Source organism: Vulpes vulpes, chromosome 4, assembly GCF_048418805.1.
Source record: "Vulpes vulpes isolate BD-2025 chromosome 4, VulVul3, whole genome shotgun sequence".
Classification (NCBI taxonomy): Eukaryota; Metazoa; Chordata; class Mammalia; order Carnivora; family Canidae; genus Vulpes; species Vulpes vulpes.
Window position 1 is genome coordinate 15,463,429 of NC_132783.1, and position 24,290 is coordinate 15,487,718.

Below are 24,290 nucleotides of genomic sequence, written 5' to 3' on the forward strand. Positions count from 1 at the left end.
TTTCATTTCTGACAAATCTAAGTGGCTTTGGGCATGTGTTCTACAGCTAGAAAATAGATGTGTATAGATAGAAACTCGAAATTCTCCCTAAACACTTGTAGTATCCTAAAAAATAGAGAGGTTAGACCATTTGTTTTTCTCTGTTCTTTACATCAAATATTCACATCATGAAACAGTACATACATTATTTTAAAATTCTGTAATTTACCCATACGCATTGGGATTTGAGTTTAGTGGGGTTTTATAGCCCACCAGGTCTTTAAACTTAAAGCTGTTCACATTTCTAACCGCTTATGTTCAAGGTTCTGAAAGTGGTTTGGTCACATGATTCTTTCTGGCAGTTTTATTGTTTGTGTGTGGTTCTATTGGGTGTTTTTTTTTTTTTTTTTAATTTCAATCTCAAGAATAATTTAGTTCCATGAAATATAGCACATAACTAAAGGTATAAGGTTCTGTTATGCAATGTGTGTATTTATTCATAGTCCATAAACCTCTAATTATGCTACAATGAGCTAGCATTCGTCAACTTATCACACAACTGTAACACACAGAATTGCTTCAGACAGCATTCAGCTTTATAGAGCAGTCACAACAAGGTCATCAAGTCACTGGAATATGAAACTCCTTTCATTTGAATGACCTGCAGTTGTACCAAGCATAGACAGGTTAACTTATTCAGCAATAATTACCATTGCATTATTCTCAAAACACTCTGTGATTCCAAATATTTTGAAGAACATACAAATTTATTTTTAGAATAACAACATAATAATTATCAAAGCCAGTATATTTCCATGAAGTTCAGTTTTTAATAGTTTGCCTCAATATGATACTTTTTAAGCTAATACAAAGAAGCCTTGAAATTAATATATATACACTATTTATCTTGTGAAAATAATGAAGATATTTGACCTATTCCTATTAAAAGCTTCTGTAACCAAAATTTTACATTGAACTCTGAAAGAATCTATAGACAACAGAAAATATTAATTTTATTTTTACATAAATTTCTTCAGATGACAATATTCCCCTCAATCACGAACTTTTTGGTTCTTTTGATCAGAGTTTATGATGAATTTGTTATTTTTTTTAAATCTAAATAATACTGTTTGTGAACAACTTTGAGAACTATTCAGTGTGACCAAGTTGGCAATTTTAAGCAAACAAGGCTACTCTCGTACAGTCTTATCATTATCCTAGAAATTCAGAAAGAATAGGAAACATGTCCTATATTTTAGGTCAAGGTACAGGAAATTACACTGATAAAAGTATTCAAAACTAAAACAATGGAAAAATGTAGCTTGACACTTTGTACCCAACACAAACACAATCAAAGGGGAAAAAAATGCATGAAAAGTAAATTAAAGTCAATGGTTAATGTATGTCTATGCATGTGTGTGTGGAATATTCCAGCAAGTTTTTACACAGTTTCTTATTTGCAGTTTTTCAATTCCCAGTATTTGAAGGTATAAGGATAAATAAAATTTAGTTCAGAGGAACACACAATCCTATGAAACAACGGTCTCTTTCTAATGCATAATAAATAAATCACAAAGAAACATGGCAGAAACTACTTCACTACAGAAAAGTCAGGACCAGTCTGACTGGTCCAAGGACTGGTCCAAGGACAAATGAGATATTCATACCCAGGGAGCAGATAAACTAATTAACGTTATAATAGAGAAATCAACTCCCAAAATAGAGATTAAGCTCAATTGTATATCAAAGTCTAATTAGAGCCAATCACTGAGCTGGGCTGATGCACAGGAAAAAGAGTAAGCAATGTTCTTAGGCCAAGACTGGTTACATACTTCATATGCTACACACGTCAGTTATTCCTTTTTATTAACAATAGTAGTAGTACTAGTATTACAGATACATCTATTTTAGATATATTCTTGCAAACAATGTTAACTACTTGAACATAAAAGGGGGAAACCTAAAAATGCACTTAATGAATTCTAAAGAAAGTATTTCCAATTTTGTGTGTGGAAACATATATAAAATACTGTGCTTTTGCTTCTTATATATCTTTCTCAGGGACACTTGTAGACAATCCTGAAAGGAAACTTAAGTATGGAGGAGAATGTTGAGATAGAGTGGTATTCCAAAATTACTTTAATCATCCAAGTCAGTTAGAATCAGGAAATTCTAAATTAAGGTTGATATGTCTATGTCACTAGGCATATCCTCAGGCTAGAGGCCTATTTCCTTTTTAAAGTTCTGTCTCATGTTTTCTCAAGAGATAGGACATTTAACTCATCCAATAAAAGTGGAAACAAGGTATTAACTTTCCAAAGAGTTCAGTTAAAGACTGATAATCTTCACAATGTTATCTCTGGTGCTGTATTATCCGATATGTGTATTTACAAAACACATCTTAGAAGAATGCCCAGGACAGTTATATTTTATTTTATTTTTTTTAGAGTTCCATTTTAAAAGAAAGTTTGTCAAATGCTTTTGCAATAAATAAAATCAAACACATGTGAAATCTAGATTTAAGACAAAATCTCAATTTGATTATAGCATAATTTTTTTTTAAGTTTTTTTTTTTTTATCCATTCATGAGAGAAAGAGAGAGAGAGAGACAGGCAGAGGGAGAAGCAGGCTCCATGCAGGGAGCCCAACGTGGGACTCAATTCCAGGTCTCCAGGATCACGCCCTAGGCTAAAGGCGACCCTAAATCTCTGAGCCACCTGGGCTGCCCTGCTTATAGCATAAATTAAAGACATCTGAAACTGTCCTTTAAATTAAAGCATAAAACCTTGCTAGAATACTATTAGAACACTTCAGTGAGAAGTATAAAATTAATTGTGCATTCTTTAAGTTTTTTTAAGATGCTGGTTTTCTTTTGCTTCCAAATTTTATCCTTTTTATGTTAAAATAATATATGTAAACAAATATTTTCATTAATCTGACAGAAACCTAGTAAAAACTCTTATGACTTCTACATTATTAAGCTGTGATACTATAAAAAAGGAAGATACAGTTTATAGAATGGTAACAACACATACTGTGTAACTATTAGAAATAAGAATTTAACAGAAAAAACAATTTTTTAATCCTCTATAGTTAAATCATAATTCTGCCCCTGTTTATGACAACTGAACACAGTAAATAAATATAGTATAAATCTGAGGACATTTTAAATAAATTTTTAAGTATATAAAATAAAGTACGTACCATCATCTGCATCGGTAACATTAAACACAAGAACAGTAGATCCTAGAGGTAGATTCTCCATTAAAGATGTGCTATACGAATTTAAGCTGAAAATAGGTGGGTTATCATTTACATCTAGCACATTAAAATAAACCCTAATGGTAGTAAATTGTCCTCCACCATCTTCAGCTCGAACAGTGAGGATATAATATTGCTGTGCTTCATAATCTAATACTCGAGTCAAGTTAAAGACTCCAGTAACTGGATTCAGGAAAAATATGCCATCTTCATCATCTTCATTCACAATATATGTAATTTCTCCATTCACACCAGAGTCATCATCTGTAGCTAAAATAGCTGCTACCAAAGAACCTATCAAAAAATAAATTAATAGTCTAAAATTAATGGGATAAAGGTATTACTAAGAGACTATATACAGACACCAACAAATTTTATTCGTACAGTAAAATATATTAACTAGAGTCACTATGAAAATACAGCGAACACAACATTCTGCAGATTTCTACATTAACACTGATACCAACCTTCCCAAATATTAACAAAATATATAGCATATTAAACACTCAGTAAATTTTATGTTGCAATATAAAAGTTCTGGAGAAATAATACTACTTCTGACACTATTTTTCTGCCTGGCACTACCAATTTATGAACATATTGGCGATCACAGTGAACATATATTAGGGCCCACTGCTAGTATCAGGAAGTAGGGCTTCCATGCAAAAATTCAGACTTATGCTCAGGGGATATCACCTGATAGCTCATATGGTCATTGCTATAATTAAGGCAGAAATAAATGTGATGATAATTTCATGAAGGACATGCACAACTTATGTTGGGGACTGAAATGAAAACTGCAGTGAGAAGTAGTCTATAAATATTTAATTTCTTTGTCAAATGAGTTTCTGTAACATATGTCTTACTACGCAAAATCATTCCAAATGTAATTCGGAATAAAATTTAAATCTTAGATAAGAATTTCCAATAATGGAAATGAAGCACACACACACCAGAAATATGGATATTTAGTACTCAAACTCAACAATCACAACATAATATGTTCAGAGAGGCAAGCTGACAATTCAGGATTGAGATTCTACTAACACTTATTGAGCACATGCTCATTCCCAAGCCCCATGTTAGCCCACTATGACATATTCTCTAAATTAATCTTTACCCTAATTCTAACAGGAATTATTGTTTCCATTTTACAGAAGGTAAAATTGAAGCTAAGAGGAATGAATTACTTTACCTGGGCCACACAGGTTCTAAGTGTCAGAGCTAGTATATTCACAGATTTTCAGGTGCTTTTCTTTTTGTTTTGTATACATAACACCATAATCATATATACATTTTTATAATATCTATTTATTTTAAACCTTTGTAACCAATTAAAATATGTTAAAAATAAAGATGCAGTCCTGTCTTGCAAATGCCTTTCTGAAGTACATTAATTCAGAATGGATGCAGAGGTAGCAAAGCACAACATACTATGTGGCCAGTTTTTTCAGAAGTCGGCATTTAGAGATCACATTAACACATAAAATGTTTAAATGGGCTGTAAAATATCACAGAGTATAAATTGGAAAAACAAAGTATCAAAACTGTTGTTGCCAGAAAAATGAACAATTCATCACAAATACTTATCAGAAACTGAAATACTTAAAGTGTAATCAGTAATCAGATCAATTGCTAACCTCATTTGTTCTCAAAAGTAGCAATTCGTTTGGGAACTGTATGAAAGATGGTTAATTAACAGACAAAACTATCAAGCACATATATTTTTATACCTAGCAGCATATGGTAAAAACTAGTCACTAATTAAAAGCAGTCAAAAACACACAGTCCATAATTGTAGTCAAAAGTGATCTTTGCAAAATATACTTAAGGTGTGGTGCCACCTACCTGGGGTTGTGTCTTCTGGGATGTCAAAAGAGTACACAGGCCTGGAGAACTTGGGTGTGTGGTCATTCACATCACTGACGGTGATATTAATTCTCATATCCGAGGACTGAAGACCATCATCTGCCCGAACCAGCAAAGAATATTTGGAACGGCGTTCCCTGTCCAATCGTTTGGTTGCTATCAGATCTCCAGATTCGGGGTCAATGCGGAAACTGTCATCAGCTCCACTAATGATGGTGTATGTGACCAGAGCATTTGCACCCTGAGAAAAGACCCATAATTGAATAGAACAGTAAGAGTATTCCTTATGTTGAGTATATCTGACAAGGTGAGGCTTTTGGCTTTACTTTTTAAGTATTAAAAGATTTCAAGAGATAACCAAAGTAGTACATTACAGTCTTTCACCACTCATCCATTAAATAAGGTAGAAAATCGCAGCTGTCAGTATTAGCTATATATTTTTTAAACTCATAAAATATACACATAGAAAGGAGTCAAGTTGTCCCTATCGAAAATGCAAATGACACTGACTACTATTAACCACATAGCCAGAAGATTTGCCAAAGGCTGGCTCTGTGCCAGGTACTGTGACAACACTATGCATGTATCATCTCACTTCAAGTCACAACTCCATGAGGTGCCATTTCACCAATGAAGATGCTGGGCTCTGAGATGCTAGTTAACTCACACATTGTCACACTGCAAGTGTTAGTGTGGATTTCAAACCCACATCCTCCTAACTTTGAGCTCATGGTCTTTCTGATTCAGCATGAGAAGGTAATTAAATGAGGCAACTGCTAAATGGAGGAGGCTTCCAATAAGCACCACAAGAACCAAGAAGAGAAATTGTTTTGAGTTGATTTCTTTAGGGAAGATAATAAAGGAGGGTATGTATGGAACTGAATTGGGGTTTGTAGATTTTTTTTTTTTTTTTTAAGCAAAGACTGAGGAAACATTTGAGTTTAAACAGAAGAACAGAGGGAAGGAGAATTATATGTTTGGCTTACTCACTGTTAAACAGTCTGTTAGAGTGGAGAGTTTAAATGATTAGTAGAAGAAGGTCAAACTAAAATGTTAGGTTATTGGTATATTTTTGAGAATCTCAACTGCAACACAAACCGCCTTGAATTTTATGTCCAAGAAAACACTAATCTTGTTTTAATTGGAAGCAATGCTTCAAGGCTCTCAACAACATAGGAGTAACTAGAGTGGGGAGAGCCCAAAGAAAGGAGAGAGTGAGTAGGGTTTGGTCCCAAGAGGATAGGGCTTCATTTCCTCCAGGTGAACCTTTCTACAATCTGTATTCTTTGTAGGTTCCAAGTCCATGATCTATAAAATGAAACCAGGGATTTCTTCTGTTCTCTTAGATTTTTGAGCTCTGGCCCTCAAAACATTGAAGTCTAAAATAGAAAGTTGACAGAGCACACAGAAAGGTTGAGAAAAACAGAAAAAGTCCAAAAAAAAAAAAAAAAGAAATTTAGAAGAATTAAAAGTAAAGAACCCATCTGGATTAGATGATGGGGAATGCTAACCTCATAATATTTTGATATACATTATATATATTTTATTTTAAAATATATTTGATAAGATGGTATTTCAAAATAAATTGCATATCAAATATAAACTTGATAGTCCAATGTTGAAACTGCAAGCAATCTGATTTAGATATTTCTTTTTTTTATTATTTATTTATTCATGAGGGACACAGAGAGAGAAGCAAAGACATAGGCTGAGGGAGAAGCAGGCTCCTTGTGGGGATCCCGATGTGGAAGTGGATCCTGGGCTGGGATCCCAGGATCACGCCCTGAGCCAAAGCAGACGTTCAACCGCTGAGCCACCCAGGCGTCCCTAGGTATTTCTTAATTATGTATATTATAATTAAAATATTGAGTTAAATATTATACACTGCACTGGTTGAGATCTGATGCTTTTGGGGTTGAATCTCTGCTCTGCCACTTGTTAATTGTGTGTCTTTGGGCCTCATACTTAGCCTTTATGAGCTGATGTTTCTTTATCTGGATGATCAGGGCAATAACATTAGGGCTGTTGTGAAGATTAAATGAGTTCATACATGTAAAAAACCTAGAATTATCCTTCAGAAAGTGTATTACAACCATGGCTGATATTTTTATTCTTGTTTTTATGCAATGGTTTAAGTGCATTTGATGACAGACGTCTGAAATGAATAAATCAAAATACAACTGAGTTGCTATATATCACAGGGAAAATATGTTTTCTGATTTCCTATTATATGTAATTGTTGCATTTGACACTGAGGTATAATTAGTGTTGAGTCACTGACTTCAAAAAATTACTTTTTGATTTAAATATACTTACATAAAATAAATACGCTTTTTACCATTATTAACCTCTAGAGATTTATCAAAATATCCAGGCTAAGAACTCTCAAGAAAGAGATTGGGAAGAACATAAAGGTAGGATAGCTAGGACTATATAAGGCTGGTATGCCAGGATATTATGGCACCCATGATTTCCACACATCTTTTCCTTCAGAGATTATTTTATCCTTCATAATCAAACACATAAGGGTATGATTTCAGTCGAGGGCAAAAATACTTTTTTCAAAATATATGTTTAGTGGCATTTGCTCTATTTTTGTACTGCATTCTCCAAGCCAATCTTAAAATTTAGTAAAATGAATGCCTCAAAGCGCCTTTTAATTTAGTAATGGAATAGCTGAGTTTAACACAATACCACATGTATCTTGTATATTCAGGTGTACATGGAGTAGCTAACATATTTATTGTAATGATATGGTTTAACAAAAACATTCAATAAGAATTTTAGACTTCTAATCTGACCACATTCTGTAATATTTATTCTGTTTCACTAAGAGTTCCATTATTCTAGTAAAGCAATCCAGGTATGAAAACAGCTACATTCAATTCTGACCTATTAAAATGGCAAGTATTTGGAAATTAGGGGAAAGCAAAGAAACAAAAACATATAAAGCTGTTACACACACAGTTTGAAATTTAGAGATGTCCTGTCTACAAAATAACTGTCATAATTAATTCTCCTAAAGTTATGATAATTCTTTTGAACAGAAGCAAAGGCATCAAATTATGTTGATAAAACAATCTTTTTATATTTAAAATCAGCTGATGCAGTGAATTAATAGTTCTAGTGAATGTCTGAAAATGTCTGGCCAAGAGTAATGATTTAATTAGGTCTTTTGAAAAGTCTATTTATTCAATATCCAAAATATGCAGTATCAGCAATACCACAAGAAACAACTATCATATTACAGCTGCAGTGCGGTGGAAATAATGCTGGTTAAAAATATTCTACTCTCCTGAGGAACCACAGAGACAAAAGTACGTGGAAGGAATTCTAAAAGTAAATAGCTATAAATTGCAAATGCATTTTATAACCTTAAGTAGTATTTTCAAAAACAAGTATGGCACCATGAAACAAAGCTTGAGTATCCTGGCCCATTACAAGCATAATAATTCTGTTTAGAAAAGGAAACAAGAGACTGACAAAGTCATGTGCTTCTGAAAGATGTATATCTTGATCCAACATATGTTTCAAATGATATTTAAATTAAGTTCAACGTGTACATGTTGCTTCCTAAAACTGATTCCTTTACCCTGGCATTATTCTCCAGGGCCATACTAGAGTTTCTCAAACATACTAATACTTTTAAATTTGATTTAGTAATTAAGAAAAAGTGTATAAATAATAAAGAATGTAGCAATACATAGTTTGCTAATGATGCACATATTTATTAGTGTTTCAAATAATTCGATTAATTTTTTTAAAACCAGTCCACTGGGGTTGTTAGTTGTTGGACAGTTTAATGCTGACTACAAAGTTAAAAAAACAAAAAAAAAAACAAACCTCTTACATTCAATATTGAGTCTTATTCAAACTAGATGAAGAAAGAAAACATCCATGACTTGGTAAGACAGAAAACATTCCAATTCAACTAAAAGTGGCACCTGGGAGGCTCAGTCCATTAAGTATCTGATTCTTGATTTCAGCTCAGGTCATGATCTCAAGGTCGTTATATCAAGTCCCACATTGGCTCTGGCCTGGGCTTGGAGCCTGCTTGAGGTTCTCCCTCTCCCTCGCCTTTTGCCCCTCCCCCATCTCTCTCTAAAATTAAAAAAAAAATCAACTAAAGTAAAAAGCTGAGGATAAAGTAGAAAATAGGATGAAGTTTTATCTAATAGCATTAATATCAATTTATTGCAAACTACTCAAAAAATGAAACAGCCAATGATTCTGAATGCCATAGAGAGCCGAGGTGTCCATGCTGTTTGGCATAGAGCCAAAGAAATGTTGCTTCTTCATGGCATGAATTGAAAAGCTACAAAAATTTCAAGATAAAATATATTTGAGAAGGAAAGCAACCTCAGGAGCTTCATCTTTAAATAAATAATAGTTCAGAAGCAATTTTATGAAAATGCCCTCTTTTAAAGTTGTAGATAAACTTATTTCCTCTTTCCCATCCCATCCTGCCTGCACGCCCCCTCCCTCAATAGATCCGATTACAAAGTATTTGGTGATTTTTACGTTTATACTCTGCCCAAATTGTCAGCATCACTACGTCTCTCTGAATTTCATACAACCCTCCCTTCATTTCCCTGGCCTTTTTCCTCTGTACTAACTTTCACTTTCCTGCCCCTTTAATTCCACACTTTGTCTCCCCTTAATGCATATCTTGCATGTCCTAGATATCACCATCTTACATTTCACTACAACACCCAGTGTTCATCACAGCAAGTGTCCGCCTTAATCTCTATCATCTATTTCACCCATCCTACTCACTCCCTTCCCTCTGGTAACCACCAGTTTGTTCTCTATAGTTAAGAGTTGTTTTTTGGTTTTCCTTTCTCTTTCTTTCATCTATGATCATTTTTTTTGTTTCTTAAATTCTACATATGAGTAAAAAAAATCCTGTGGTACTTGTATTTCTCTGAATGACTTTATTTTGCTTAGTATAATAATACTCTCTAGCTCTATCCATGTCATTGCAAATGGCGAGATTTCATTAATTTTATGGCTGATATGTTATATCATAATATAAATAATATTATATTATTATAATATATTATAATAAATATATAAAATATATAATTTATATAATAATATAAATAATTATATTATTATATTTATTATATTATATTATATTATATTATATTATATTATATTATAGTGTGTATATAGACACACACACACACACACACACACACACACACACATACCACATCTTTTTTTATCCATTCATTAGTTGATGGATATTTGGGCTCTTTTCATGATTTGGCTATTTTTGATAATGGTGCTGTAAACATTGTGGTGCATGTATCACTTCAAAATAGTATTTTTGTATTCTTTTAGTAAATACCTAAAAGTACAAATGCTGGATCATAGGTTAACTAATTTTCTAAATGAGAGCTAATCAATATTTGTGACTTGAGCTATCCAAATATACATTATCAATGATGAGCTTTAAGAAAACAAAGTATTTCCTAAATAATAACTGATATCTCCTATCAATAATAATAAAAGTAGTCACATAACCTTTAATAACAGCTAGAATTTGGAAAAAAAATTCTAAATTGTTAAAGAAGATAGCAGGCCCAAAACAGAGTCCCTTATGCTAAGCTCCATGTCAACAAACCAAGATAATACATAATCTAATTGCAGTTTGAAATCTGGGAATGTAACTTTTAACCAGTCAACATGGAAATTCTTGGTCAGCACTAGGTAGGTAATCCACCCAATAGGCCCTTTCTGTTCTCCTTAGGAAGGTGACCTTGCCTAAAAAATGCATTTTGTTAATAATTCCATTTTTTCATACCCTTTCAGCTTTAGAAACCTTTTCTTTTCTACAAATTGACAGTGCTCCTTTCTATTGCTAGATGGAATGCTACCTGATTCATGAATTGTCTTTTTTTTAAAGATCTTATTTATTTATTCATGATAGTCACACACAGAGAGAGAGAGAGAGAGAGAGAGAGAGAGAGAGAGGCAGAGACACAGGCAGAGGGAGAAGCAGGCTCCATGCACCGGGAGCCCGATGTGGGATTCGATCCCGGGTCTCCAGGATCGTGCCCTGGGCCAAAGGCAGGCGCCAAACCGCTGCGCCACCCAGGGATCCCCATGAATTGTTGAATAAAGCCAATTTGTAAATGTACTCAGTTGAATTTGGGTTGTCTAACAGATTTGGTGGCAGTGAAAAGACTGAAAAAAACTTCCAATGGTTTCAGGGATAAAAAACACAAGTGCAGGACCCTGGGAACTTCTTTGAGTTCACTGTCTTTCTCACTATTTCTGACAACTGTGGGTAAGTTACCTCGGTTTTGAGCACTGTTCTCTTTGTGTTGAGCTCCCAACCTAACTGGCTTTCCACCCCCAGGCTTAGTGGAGTCAGCTTGAGCTAGGCAGATGCTGCTATCCAAAACCTCAGTCCCTGGCCCCTGGTTTAGTCTGCAATCCCCCAGTAGTCTGGAATCCCTTTCTCTACTTACAGTCTGCAGTGCCCACCTACTGGAGTTGGCTGGTTTAGTCCTTCCCCAGGTCCAGTCAACAGTTCCCATTTTCTGGAGTCTGTTGCTTTAATCTGCACTGGGAAATGCTCATGATGCACATAGCCTTCTCTTGGCCAATCTGTAATAACATCTGGTTGCTGTTGGCATGTTAAGAGGTACATGTTTGTCTTGTTTTATGTAGATAAAGACTATTGCTAACAGGGATCTCGGAGGCTAAAAAGCTGCAAAAATTGGTGGGCATTGGCCAAGCACTTAAAAACTATTTTTTTAATGCTTACACCTAAATCAAAGACTCCTGTATTAGAATAAGTTGGTCATGTAATGAGTGATAATGACACTAGGTCACCTGCAAATCTCAAGCAAATTTCCATGTAATGAGGTATCCTGTGAAACACTGCACAATCACCAAGCCAGAGGCACAACCCTTTTAAATATTTTGGCTCTGAGAGACCCAAAGGCTTAGCTTTAAAAAAGTAATTATAATAAAAATGAGATGCTTAAAATCTAAAGAATTTCTGCTACCTTCCTACACACTTGGTTATTTTATGTCTAAGAATTATGGTACAGAAAGAAATAAATATTTACAAAAATAACAAAACTTTCCTAAGCTTATTTTGTGTCCTGAGAATTTGGCTTGGTATCTGTCCTATTGGGGTCCCCAAAATATGGCTGGGTAGATAAGTGAGTCACACCCAATTAGCAACTATATATGCTGGACAGAAAATGTGCGTTAAACCCCATTTGCAGCTAGGGTCCTACCAAACGCTGCCAGCCCTCAGAGTAATTATAACCTAGAATTACAGTGGCCATTATGAGGAATGTTCCAATTAGGTAAGATCATTTAAGAAGTGCATTTAAGGGCAGCCCTGGTTGCTTAGTGGTTTAGCGCCACCGTCAGCCCGGGGTATAATCCTAGAGGCCCGGGATCAAGTCCCACATTGGGCTCCCTGCATGGAGCCTGTTTCTCCCTCTGCTTGTGTCTCTGCCTTTCTCTCTGTCTCTCTCTGTCTCTCATGAATAAATAAATAAAATCTTAAAAAAAAAAAGTGCATTTAAAAGCAAGGACTCCCAAATCAAAGAAACAGAATGGAACACCTATTTTAACTGGCATACAAAAACCTCTGAAAGTCTTCAAAATTCCAAAATTGCTTCATTAAAAGATTTGTTGCAAAAGCTAATGAAAAATTCAAGGTATAAAAGGTGCCTAAAAAGAAACAAACAAGAAAACACAAGCCTGATGTGAAAGTCTTACTGCTTCCCTCTATCCTCTATTTGAGTACTCATTCTAGTAATCCTGTGTCTGAAATTCCCTTTATATGACCATAAGCACAAAGTCTGCCAAGTTAATGACCTTACAGATACCACATGTCTACTCTTGTAAGGAGGGCCCTAATGGAGATCTCCCAAAGTTGATGGGACTCTGAGGGATTTTCTGGTAAACTCCTGTTATTCTCTTAAACAGCCAATGGAAAACTAAAATCACAAATAATGAAAAACCTAGCCAAATTCTGGTAAATACCAGAGCTACAGATAGGATCCTGGAAAAGCTGGTGGAAGCCAGCTAAGAATGAGAATTCTTGCCAGAGTCAGCTGTCCCAGATCTCTGTCTGTAGTGCCCAGTAGAATGAGGAAAACAAAATATCTCATGCATCCTCTTTGGGAACACCTCTTCAGTCCAAGGAGTTATTCAGTACTGCCAGAAATATTTACTGTTTGTCCCAGCTAAAAACTACAAAGTAGCTCTGCGGTCAGAAATTGGCCAAATTGCAGAGCCTAAAAGAATTTTTTTTAGGCCTTCTCCCCTAAGCCAAAATAAAACTATGAATCCAGAAGGAAAGAAAAACCTTTTAAAGCCCTTAAAAAGGATTTATGGGTGAATCAACCTATGATGTCATTTAAGTTGCAACCCAAATCTTTGAGAAATTGAGAGCAACTGTCCTTATCTTACACAAATCTTTGCAAAACTAAAAATCCAGCCCTAGAGGCAGTTGAAAGTTCACCTACTCTTTTTCACCAATCCCAAAGCATCTCCTATTTATCTTAAAAAGCTTATAACTTGCATTCTTCACTGTGCCTTTGAGATGTAAACGTTAATATATGACCTTTGGGCATATAATTCGTATCAGAAATAAAAGAGGGAGAAGGTCATTTAGAATTTGAACTAATGGGAAATCTTAAGTGTATAGAAGCTATAATCTCTCTCTCTCTCTTTTTTTTAAACATTTTATACACTTTATTTATTTATTTACTTTATTTATTTTAGAGAGTGAGCCAAAGGGAATGAAGAGAGAGGGGGAAAGAATCTCAAGCAGACTCCACACTGAGCATGGAGCCTGACATAGGGCTCAATCTCATGACCTGAGCCAAAACCAAAAGTTGGCTGCTAAACCAACTGAGCCACCCAGGAGCCCCAATGTCTTTTTTTCTGTATGTTTATGTGATAAATAAATAAATATATATATATATATATTTATATAAATATACATATATATTTATTTATGTGATATATACGTGTATATATATACCTCAGATGATATTATTAAAATTAATATGTGAAAGAGCTATATTTAATTGGCTTAAACAAATATGAGCTTATATAAATTTAATATTCATATAAATTCTCAAAAATATAATGTAAACTAATTCAAATACTTTTTGGGTTCATGTAATCTGAGGAAATATTCAATATTAAAGCTAATTCAAGTTTGTTGGTTTATTTTTTTTTATTTTTTTTTTTAATTTTTTATTTATTTATGATAGTCACACACACAGAGAGAGAGAGAGAGAGAGAGGCAGAGGGAGAAGCAGGCTCCATGCACTGGGAGCCCGACGTGGGATTCGATCCCGGGTCTCCAGGATCGCGCCCTGGGCCAAAGGCAGGCGCCAAACCGCTGCGCCACCCAGGGATCCCAAGTTTGTTGGTTTAAATAAAATAAACGTATCTTTAGATTTTTCAACATTTAATATAATGCAGTCATACACCTTTTATTTTACCTGGATTGATATTCAAATAAGTTTACATTATCTTTGTTAAAAAATTAGTCAGCAATAAAAATAATTTGTCATGATGAGTTTTTGTAAGTAATCTAAATGTAATTGTTAATAACAAGTAAATAAAGTAGATATAAGAGGTTTTACCAAAACCTTTTAGGTAAATTTGTTAGTTTCCCCAAATCTTTTTGGTAACCTGAAACAAAGTTTTGCTAGATTAAGTTAAGTGATGAGTCAAGTTGTATCTGTTGTACCTGTTGAAAATCCAGATCATTTCCAAATAACATAAAATACTGAAACATTAGTTATTGAACATAAGCTTACCCACTTTTAGCTTTCTTTTACAGAGAAACTAAAGATATTTTGGTCCATTAGTAAACATGCTTTATGCCATCCTGAAAGATTTTCTATGAGAAAATACATTTCTAGAAATTGTAAAAAATATTTAGAAGTCTGCCACAGAATGCTAATATAGAAGACAGTTCATACTTGCTTATTTTTTAGTTTTTGTCAGAAATCGAAGGCTTCTAAGAGTTAAAAATTCTAATATATCTAAAATTACTAAAAGTAACATGGGAAAGGAATTTTATGTGTGATCAGCCCTGGCTAAGATGAGAATGAATTTAATTACGCAAATGATTTCTAGTATCAAAAGTAAGCTGGTGCAAAATTAGAATTTGGTTTTCTGTCTGTTAAAAGGACAAAATTTTCTTGGTCTATTGGTCTGTTCTTGTTGGAGATTACAAAAGTATTTCCTTACCTTTCAAAGTAATATACCTAAAAAACAAGGATTCTATGTTTCTTCAAAATACTTTCCTATGTGGTTGTATCAAGTCTTTGATTACTAAAACCTAGAACTCTGAATATTAAAAGAATTAAGTTTTACTAGAACCATGAAGTCTTCTATATTTGCCTGTGGAGTCTTTAATTGTCACTTTGGCTAAATAGATAACTGAATATTGTTTCATAATGACCTATGGTCTTAAAGCCTTTTGATATTTTTGGACAACTTCCTAAAAATCAAAATTTAAATGAAGTTTTTTGACCTTGATAAAACTTTGAGATTTTCAAGAGGTTCTCTAAAACATTGAAAAAGATTTGGTCTCTCTCCTTATAAAAAGATATTAAAGTATTAAAAGTAAAAATATATTAAAGTATTAAAAGTAATTAAGTTTATTTGATATGTTAAATTATACAGGAAGCATTGTCAAATAAGAAATAATACTAAGGCATTTTGTGTTGTATAACTATAAGTTATAAGTGTTCCAGAAATAATGTAAAATTCCTAGAAATCTGGTATGTCTTGGCATAATGTTTTCAGTCATAATTCCAATTATCTTAAAATAATATGTAACATTTTACACACAATTCCTTGTCAATTGTAGTGAACTCTCGTCAAATTTTAATCGTGGCCATTTTTAAGTCTTTTGTCATTTATAGACATTGTTGTTTCATTCTGATACTTTGGCAAGAGTGCTTCATGTTCAAGAAGACTCATGGAAAATACTCCAAAATACAGGTTTCTGGTAACCTTAAAGCAAAACAAAACAAACTGAATGGGGTAAGAATTTCTAGAGCTAATGAAAAAGCTGGATTCAGGTAGAACAATTATGAATTACATACGACTAAATAACTAAGGAGGATCATTAGAATTCTTTATGACTTGTTTAAAAAATTGTTGGTATTTAATGCTTTGTTTTACCAGATGTAAGAAACTCTTTTTCTTTTCTTTCCTACTTTTATTTTCCTTTTTGCTATGACCTATAGCTGATTGATAAAGTTTACCTTTGTAAACAAAGATAAAGCATTCGCTTTTCTTCCTACCTGATCCCTCCAAAATTCAAAAACTATTTTTCTGGCAATATAGTTGTTGCATGGCAATATAGTTATTTGTTTGCATAAATTCAATGAGGATCCATTCTCTTCTAACAGGACACAACTGGAAATAAAAAACTTCTTTTTCCTACAGCTTGGCAGAGCTCCTTCGTATTGCTAGATAAGTTGCTGCTTGGTTCATGAATCATTGAAATAAAACCAATTTAATTTTACTTAGTTGAGTTTCTGTTATTTAACACTTTATAAAATTGAGAAGATACTAAACTTAAAAAATCAAATCTTTTTTAATAGAAAACTACAATTATCTACATATCTATGCTATATTTTGTTTACTTTTCTTTAGATTTTGTCAAGATTTTTTTTTTAGATTTTGTCAAGATTTATAAATAAGTCATTACATTTCTGTATTAGCTGTTAAAATTCATTTGTTTTTTATTTATTTACCTTTAAAAGTTAAGGAAATAAATTCATGAAGACCTTACTCATAGATTAAAAGTTTTCAGATACTTCTGAAATTAAACTAAGGCCAAAAAGGGACACGTAGGTGGCTCAGTGGTTGAGCATCTGCCTTCGGCTCCGGTCCAAATCCCGGGATCCCAGATCGAGTTCCACATTGGGCTTCCTGTGGGGAGCCTGCTTCTCCCTCTGCCTGTGTCTCTGCCTCTCGCTTTCTGTGTCTCTCATGAATAAATAAATAAAATCTTTTTAAAATTAAAAAAAGATTAAAAAGAAAAAAATTAAATCCTCTGATCTGTGTTGGGCTTAGCTTAAGGTAAAAGGAGATACTGGTGTCAGAGAAGGTTATCTTTCTTTTCACAGTTCCATAACATTAATTAATTCCTTTACCTAGCAAGAAGGAGAGAATAGGCAATTGGCATTTTTCACAGGAAAATATGTTACAAATATATAAATTATGTCATTTAGAGCATGGTGATTATAGAAGATGGTAATATTGGGATGCCTGGGTGGCTTAGCAGTTGAGCTCTGCCATTGGCTCAGGGCATGATCCTGGAATTCTGGGATCAAGTCTCACATTGGGTTCCCTGAATGGAGCCTGCTTCTCCCTCTGCCTCTGTCTCTGCCTCTCTCTCTTTCTCTCTGTGTGTGTGTGTGTCTCTCATGAATAAATAAATAAATTAATTAATTAATTAATTAATAAGATAGTAATCTAAATTGCACCCCAAAATTTTACATTCACCACTAGACAAGAAATTTCTGTTTCTTTTTTTAAGATTTATTGATTTATTTTAGAGAGAGAATGAGAGAGTGTGCATGCAAGCAGGGGGAGGAGCAGAGGGCAAGGGAGAGAGAATCGCAAGCAGACTTTGCACTGAGGATGGATCCTGATGTGGGGCTTGATCTCACAACACTGAGATCAGGACCTTGGCCAAAACCAAGTCAGACACTTAACTGACCGAGCCACTCAGGTGCCCCTAGAAATCTCTGTTTTTTAACAGATTGAAAAATCATTAGCTTTCCTAGATAAGTTCCTTAAAATGTATAAAGGCTATTATTAAATTATTTATTTTTTTACAGATATGTGAGAATTAAATGAAAAACTAGAAGATAGACTTAAAATGTTTTAATTTTAAATAATCTGCTTTTTCCAAATACAAATACAAAATCAATCTTTAGCTGCTGTGATAGCAAATTAGAATGATAAAGGCATAAAAATTATGGTTATGTTTGTAGATTTTTTTATTTAAGAAATTAAAATAATTTGACTAAGAAATTTAAAATGCAACTAGCAATTCTGAATTGCTGATCAAAGGAAAATGACCTCTTGATACTTCTATCTTAGCCTTCTTATACCACATTTCAACAATTAAAATTCTTTGGAAAGGAGCACACAATGCTTAACTTTAATTATTGGGTACTAAAAGTGGTCCAGGTATAGTAGAAACTTGATAGATCACTGGAATATCAGGTTTCAAAACAAACGCAGGCTCTGAGTTACCTCATCGGCATCCATCGCTGTCAGTTGCATAATCTTGGACCCATCTCCAATGTTCTCCTCCACAGTAAGATCCAGCATGTCTGTTGGAAATACTGGTGGATTGTCATTGATATCCTGAAGTGTTATTTCAACCTACAAGGAGAGAAAGAAACAACACATGAATGTCCCACATGCCTGCAAGATTAAAGGTTAAAATGTATACCAAGAGCCCACTAGCTAGCTAGGCCTCTCAAAAATAATCAGAACCTTTATATATAACATCCAAATAATAGAAAATATCCTAGAGAAACCTGGTTATTTACATTTTTTATAAAGATTTCTCTTATAAAAATCATTTTACTTGCTGATAGTAACTGATTTTGAAGGGTTGCTTGGAGTTTATACAAGAAAAGGCCCACTGATCAACTGTTGATTTAATCCCCAGATTTGTGCACCACTGAAGAACTGCCCAGACTTACGACCATCTGCCATTCAACCATTAAATGTTGCCCGACACACAAATGAGGTGGTGTAGAATTTCTTCCTGAAATGTTTACATATTAGCAATGTCTGGGAGAAACAAAGAAGTTCACTTCTTGTTTTAAGAAACTCTCTGAATTTTCCCCTTTAAAATCAACTCCCAACCCACGGGGGAAAATACATGCATCTTCTTTTGTTCCTATTTCCCCTCCTGTCAGCACTTCTTAATGTGACTAAAGCTAAACAATCATTCCTTTCAAATGTAGTATTTATATATTCCAAATATTAACAGCTTTGTTTGAGAGATCCTAGTCAGAGTTAAATTTGTTTGTTTCTCTGCCTAATAAAAAATGTTTAGAAGGAAGGATTTGTGAAGTCTAAATAATAACTTCAAACCATGTGTTTTCTCTTTTGAGCTAGGTGCTAAAAGCTGAATATCTGATAAGAAAAGGGAAGACAGCTGCTAATAAAACTGCAAGTTTCCCCAGTTGGGTCACAAAATTAAGTCATGGAGAAAAATCCAGCCAGCCATTTAGCTAGGATATAACAAAGACATTTTTCTCATGGGATGAAATGTCATATTTTATAGTTAAACTGCAAAAACTCCATCAGATCTAAGACCAGTGCAGAGAAATCTGAGGAAAAAAGAAGAGAGCAAACGAATTCTGATTTCATCTTTTGCCCGGAGGAGGTAGAGATGGGGTTGGGGGAGAAGCAGGAGATAGAACTGTCATTATTCTCCTACATGGAATGAGTGGGAAATACAGCAGAGCTACACTAATAAATAGATTAACAAATTATAAAAAGAAAAACCCAGAAAACAATATATAAAATTAAGTACTAAATAATTATTATACCTTTAGTTCCACCTTAATAATAGGACAGGCTTCATCACAGCAAATGGCTCAGATTAGTCTAGACAGGCAGTCTCAGCAGTTGGAAATGTGCCACTTCTAGTTTGGGCTCACGTCATTCTCTGTACCACTTCCTTTAAGAAAAGGTCCATAGTATCTACAACTGCAGCCAATTTCTAACTTCCTTGCATGGTTGTAAATAGCATGGATTATTTCAAATCAGAAAAACTGAAATTCAGGTCTGACTCCCCAAATTATTAGCCAGGTAATCCTGAGTATTTCATTTATCTTAGCCTTAGTCTCCTCATCCTAAAATTGAGATTAATATTTCGTGTCTTAGAGAATTTTATGAAGACCAGACTTTGATGATGCCAACAAAATGCTTAGCCTAGAGGGAAGTGTTTGATAAAAGATTAATCTTGGTTTTGAAGTTGTGAGCACAGATCTAGGAGTTTCTGAGAGCCATGGAGGGATTTTGAGAAAATTATTTAATAAATCAGAATTCCAAGTCCTACAACCCAACATCAAAAATACAATTTATATTGTTCATCTCTGGAACATATTGAATATATATGAAGTTTTCTTGTAGGAAGAGCTTTGAATTACATACATACACATATATGTATCTCAAAAGTCTCAAACACATGGATTTAAGAATCAATGACTTGATGGTCACCCAAAAATATAATAATGTTCTTTGGAAATTAATAATTATATTTACATTTTATGTGTGAATTTTCATATATGTGTGCATAGTCCTTAAAATACAGTAGAAAAATAAAGAATAAGAAATAACTGATGGAAATACCTCACAACTCAACTCTAACTTTTTAGCTTAATAATTTTTTTTTCAATTCTAAATGGTCTTCCATCTATAATTTTATGACTTGGTCTCATTGGAAACCAACACACCAATCTTGTGTATGCTTTTGTGTGTGTGTGTGTGTGTGTGTGAGAGAGAGAGAGAGAGAAAGAGACAGAGAGAAAGATATTTTGTAAGTGTATTTGTGAGAGAATGTGCATATATGAGTGTGTGTGTCTAAGTGTATATGTGTGTGTGTGTGTGTGTGTGTGTGTGTGTGTTTAAGGAAGACCACTAAATTGAGAGTAAGGATAATCCATATTGACACCAATTAAATAGGATATCAAAGATGGATCAGGAAAGAGTACCACACACTAGAAACATACTGGGTATTCCAGAAAGGTACCTCATTATAAATGGTGAGTGCATGAATTGAACAAGCCCCTTTCTATATTTTAATAGTTATAACACAATAATTAATATATGTCCTAGACATAGTTTTAAGTTATATGTGTGTGCACATACATACATATATATATATGTATATATATACATACACATTTTTAAAAGTCCTCAAAAGAACACTATGAGGAAAAATACTATTATCTTCCTATTAGAGAAACTAGTTAACAAAGGTAAGCAGATTAAGTAATTGCCCAATGACACAGAGCTAGTAAGTTTTCTCTAGTGCTACGCAAACCTTTCTCTCTCATGTTATAGGTGTGTATGTTTAATAAACACAATGAAAAAAACAAAACAAAATAAACACAATGAATCATATTTGAAGAGTATGTCACAACTCTATGTGCATATTATTTCTGTCTGGAATCTGAATCACTTACATATGAACTAACTAGCCAAATAATCGTGAGTCAGCCAATAAATCTCTCTGTATCAGAATTTAAGAAAAAATAAAGACTGTTCTACTGATCCCCAGATACAGCTCTAGAGCTGTATTTATTTATTCAATATTTATTCAATATTTATTCAATATTTTAGAATCTATCACATAACAGGCGTATGTTAGTCACTAAAAATACAGAAGAAAATAAGACAGGTCACATCTCTTGCAATAAAGAAGTGGAGTTTGATAACAGAAATATATAGTCTTTGATCATGTATGCTGTATGAGGTTTTGGCCAACTCCATCATTTCAGGTAGAAAGAGCTTTTCTATTTTACTATGAAAAATAAATTTAGTTTAATATTAATGAATTCAAAACTAAACATTTTTGAATGTCTCTATAGTCAACTAATTATAAAAACAGATATAGAATATTTTATCATTGTATCTGGTATATGTAAGGGTTATTATTATTATTTTTTTTGGATACCACACATCATTCATTTAACAAGTCAGCCTATTATTTTTCCTAAAATCAGTGTCAGCTTACCAATTAAAAAGTTAAGAACCTAATATTCCTTTCTTGGAGGCAGAAATCTAGATTTTTCTCTTAATTGTCCAGTATCTCTTTTCTATTCCACAATTCCTCAGATATCCCTATAAAGTCTTTAGGATGGCTTTTCTCAGTTCTCCCAATAGCCTGGGCTAATAATTATGCAGAAAATGAGATATGAACTCCTTAGCATGGGTAGGTGTCATCCTGCAATCCCTTCACTTCTCCTGATACCCTGTGCCATGTTTCTACCTACCAGGAATTTCAGGAATATGGACCTTGTTTGCAATGTCATCACTGATTCTAGTATTTATTTATTCAATATTTTAGAATCTATCACATAACAGGCGTATGTTAGTGACTAAAAATACAGAAGAAAATAAGACAGGTCACATCTCTTGCAATAAAGAAGTGGAGTTTGATAACAGAAATATACACCAATAAAAACATTTACAGTTATCTCTGGGAAAACACACTGTCGAAATTTTGTTTCAAAAAAATTTATTTCTAACATTATGGATAATTTTTTGAACTGCCTTACATCCTGCCCTTGGCAGTTACCATCCTCCTGATGACTCCAGACCCTAACATGTGCTTGGCTCACTCTTGAATATACCACCAACCTAAGAGCCATTATGAGCCTTCTTCGGAATAATATTTGATATGATTTACTTTGAAATGTTATTATATAATCACAGAAATCAAACATTAAAAGTTTAGAGAAGACATTTAAAAATAAGAATTAAGATTTTTCTAATTTTTAAAGACTTCTTTCTTTCGGTACAAACTAGATCACTTTAATAACCCAGACAATGGCTATTAGCAGTTTATTTGAAATTCCAAGATTTTAAAATAGTCTACAATATCGTTCCTAAGATAAAAAAGTATATGTTGAAAAATACATTCCATTCTCTAAAAAGACAAAGCAAAAATTACTGCACAAGTAAGCTTTTAGTGCTAGTTGTGCCAATTCAATGTTTTATGTGTATCTTCACAGTTGTTTATACCTGAAATCAGTAAAATAATTGCATTTAAATATTCATTATGCAAAAATAAAGTAAAATAAAATCAATTTTGAACTCAGAAACTTCCCTTCACATGTGACTATATTTAAAATAAAAACAAAACAGAAACTGCCAACAGCTTCTATAACTTAAATCCAAGGGGCATTTTCAAGGTATCTATTCTGAAAGTTTGTGAAAATTTACCCTTAAAGATTAAAGAAACATTACTTGCATATTTTATGCCTGCCTATCAAATGTTGACCTTTGTTTATGCTTAGATAGTTGGCTTTTCAGAAACATATGTAGTTTCAACTGCTACAATTACAAGGGCAGTTGGTAACTTTGTGGTTGACTTATTCATAACAAAACATCAGCTGCAGCTAATGGTCAAGCCATAGGTATTGTCCACTGCCACCACCTCTGTGACCATTGAAAGACCTTCAGAAATAATCACTTTCTTGGCTGAGACACCTGATCCCTAGGCAGTGAAACCCTGGTAAATGAATGATTATATATAGAAACAAAAACACGACTGAGATTAAGGGATCTAATGACCAATCAATTTAAAAACAGGCTATCTTTTGATAGTTTGATAATGGTAATAGTTAAATTTTAAACAATGACTATAAGTATTGTCACCAAACTTCTTTATGCTGAAGGGAAGTGTCCTTGATACTCAACCCACTGAATAAACAGATATCTATTTATTTATTTATTTTTAATTTTTTTAAAGATTTTATATATTTATTCATGAGAGACACAGAGACAGAGAGAGAAAGGCAGAGAGAGACACAGGCAGAGGGAGAAGCAGGTTCCATGCAGGGAGCCCGATGTGGGACTCGATTTCGGGTCTCTAGGATCAGGCCCTGAGCAGAAGGCGGCGCTAAACCGCTGAGCCATGCGGGCTGTCCTTAAACAGATATTTAAAAACAGAAAATTTTACTATGTAAATAGTTGCTTTGAAATGAGTACAAAACTTTCCTCTTGGGATCCCTGGGTGGCGCAGCGGTTTAGCGCCTGCCTTTGGCCCAGGGCGTGATCCTGGAGACCCGGGATTGAATCCCACATCAGGCTCCAGGTGCATGGAGCCTGCTTCTCCCTCTGCTTATGTCTCTGCCTCTCTCTCTCTCTCTCTCTCTCTCTCTTTCTTTGTGACTATCATAAATAAATAAAAAATTAAAAAAAACTTTCCTCTTGATTTTTTTTATTTCCTATAATATGCAGTCTATCATTTTATTCTGTAGTGCATCAAGAATGACATTATATCTTGGGAATTTATTTTTAATTTTAAGTGAATAAATCAACTATATTTTAAGTGAATTTTAAGTGTTTTTAAGTGAATAAATCAGGTATATAATAAATAAAACTGCATAATCAATAAA

The 24,290-nt window shown here is 33.7% G+C and overlaps 1 protein-coding gene across 1 annotated transcript in view; it reads right to left on the reverse strand.

Annotated features, from left to right (window-relative positions):
- Positions 1 to 24,290, reverse strand: part of FAT4 (FAT atypical cadherin 4) — a 172,898-nt gene that overhangs the window by 78,859 nt on the left and 69,749 nt on the right. The window contains exons 2-4 of the mRNA XM_072755291.1: positions 18,394 to 18,525; positions 5,089 to 5,350; positions 3,184 to 3,534 (exon numbers count right to left, since the gene is read on the reverse strand). Coding sequence (XP_072611392.1) covers positions 3,184 to 3,534; positions 5,089 to 5,350; positions 18,394 to 18,525 — 745 coding nt within the window. The remainder of the gene's footprint in view (positions 1 to 3,183; positions 3,535 to 5,088; positions 5,351 to 18,393; positions 18,526 to 24,290) is intronic.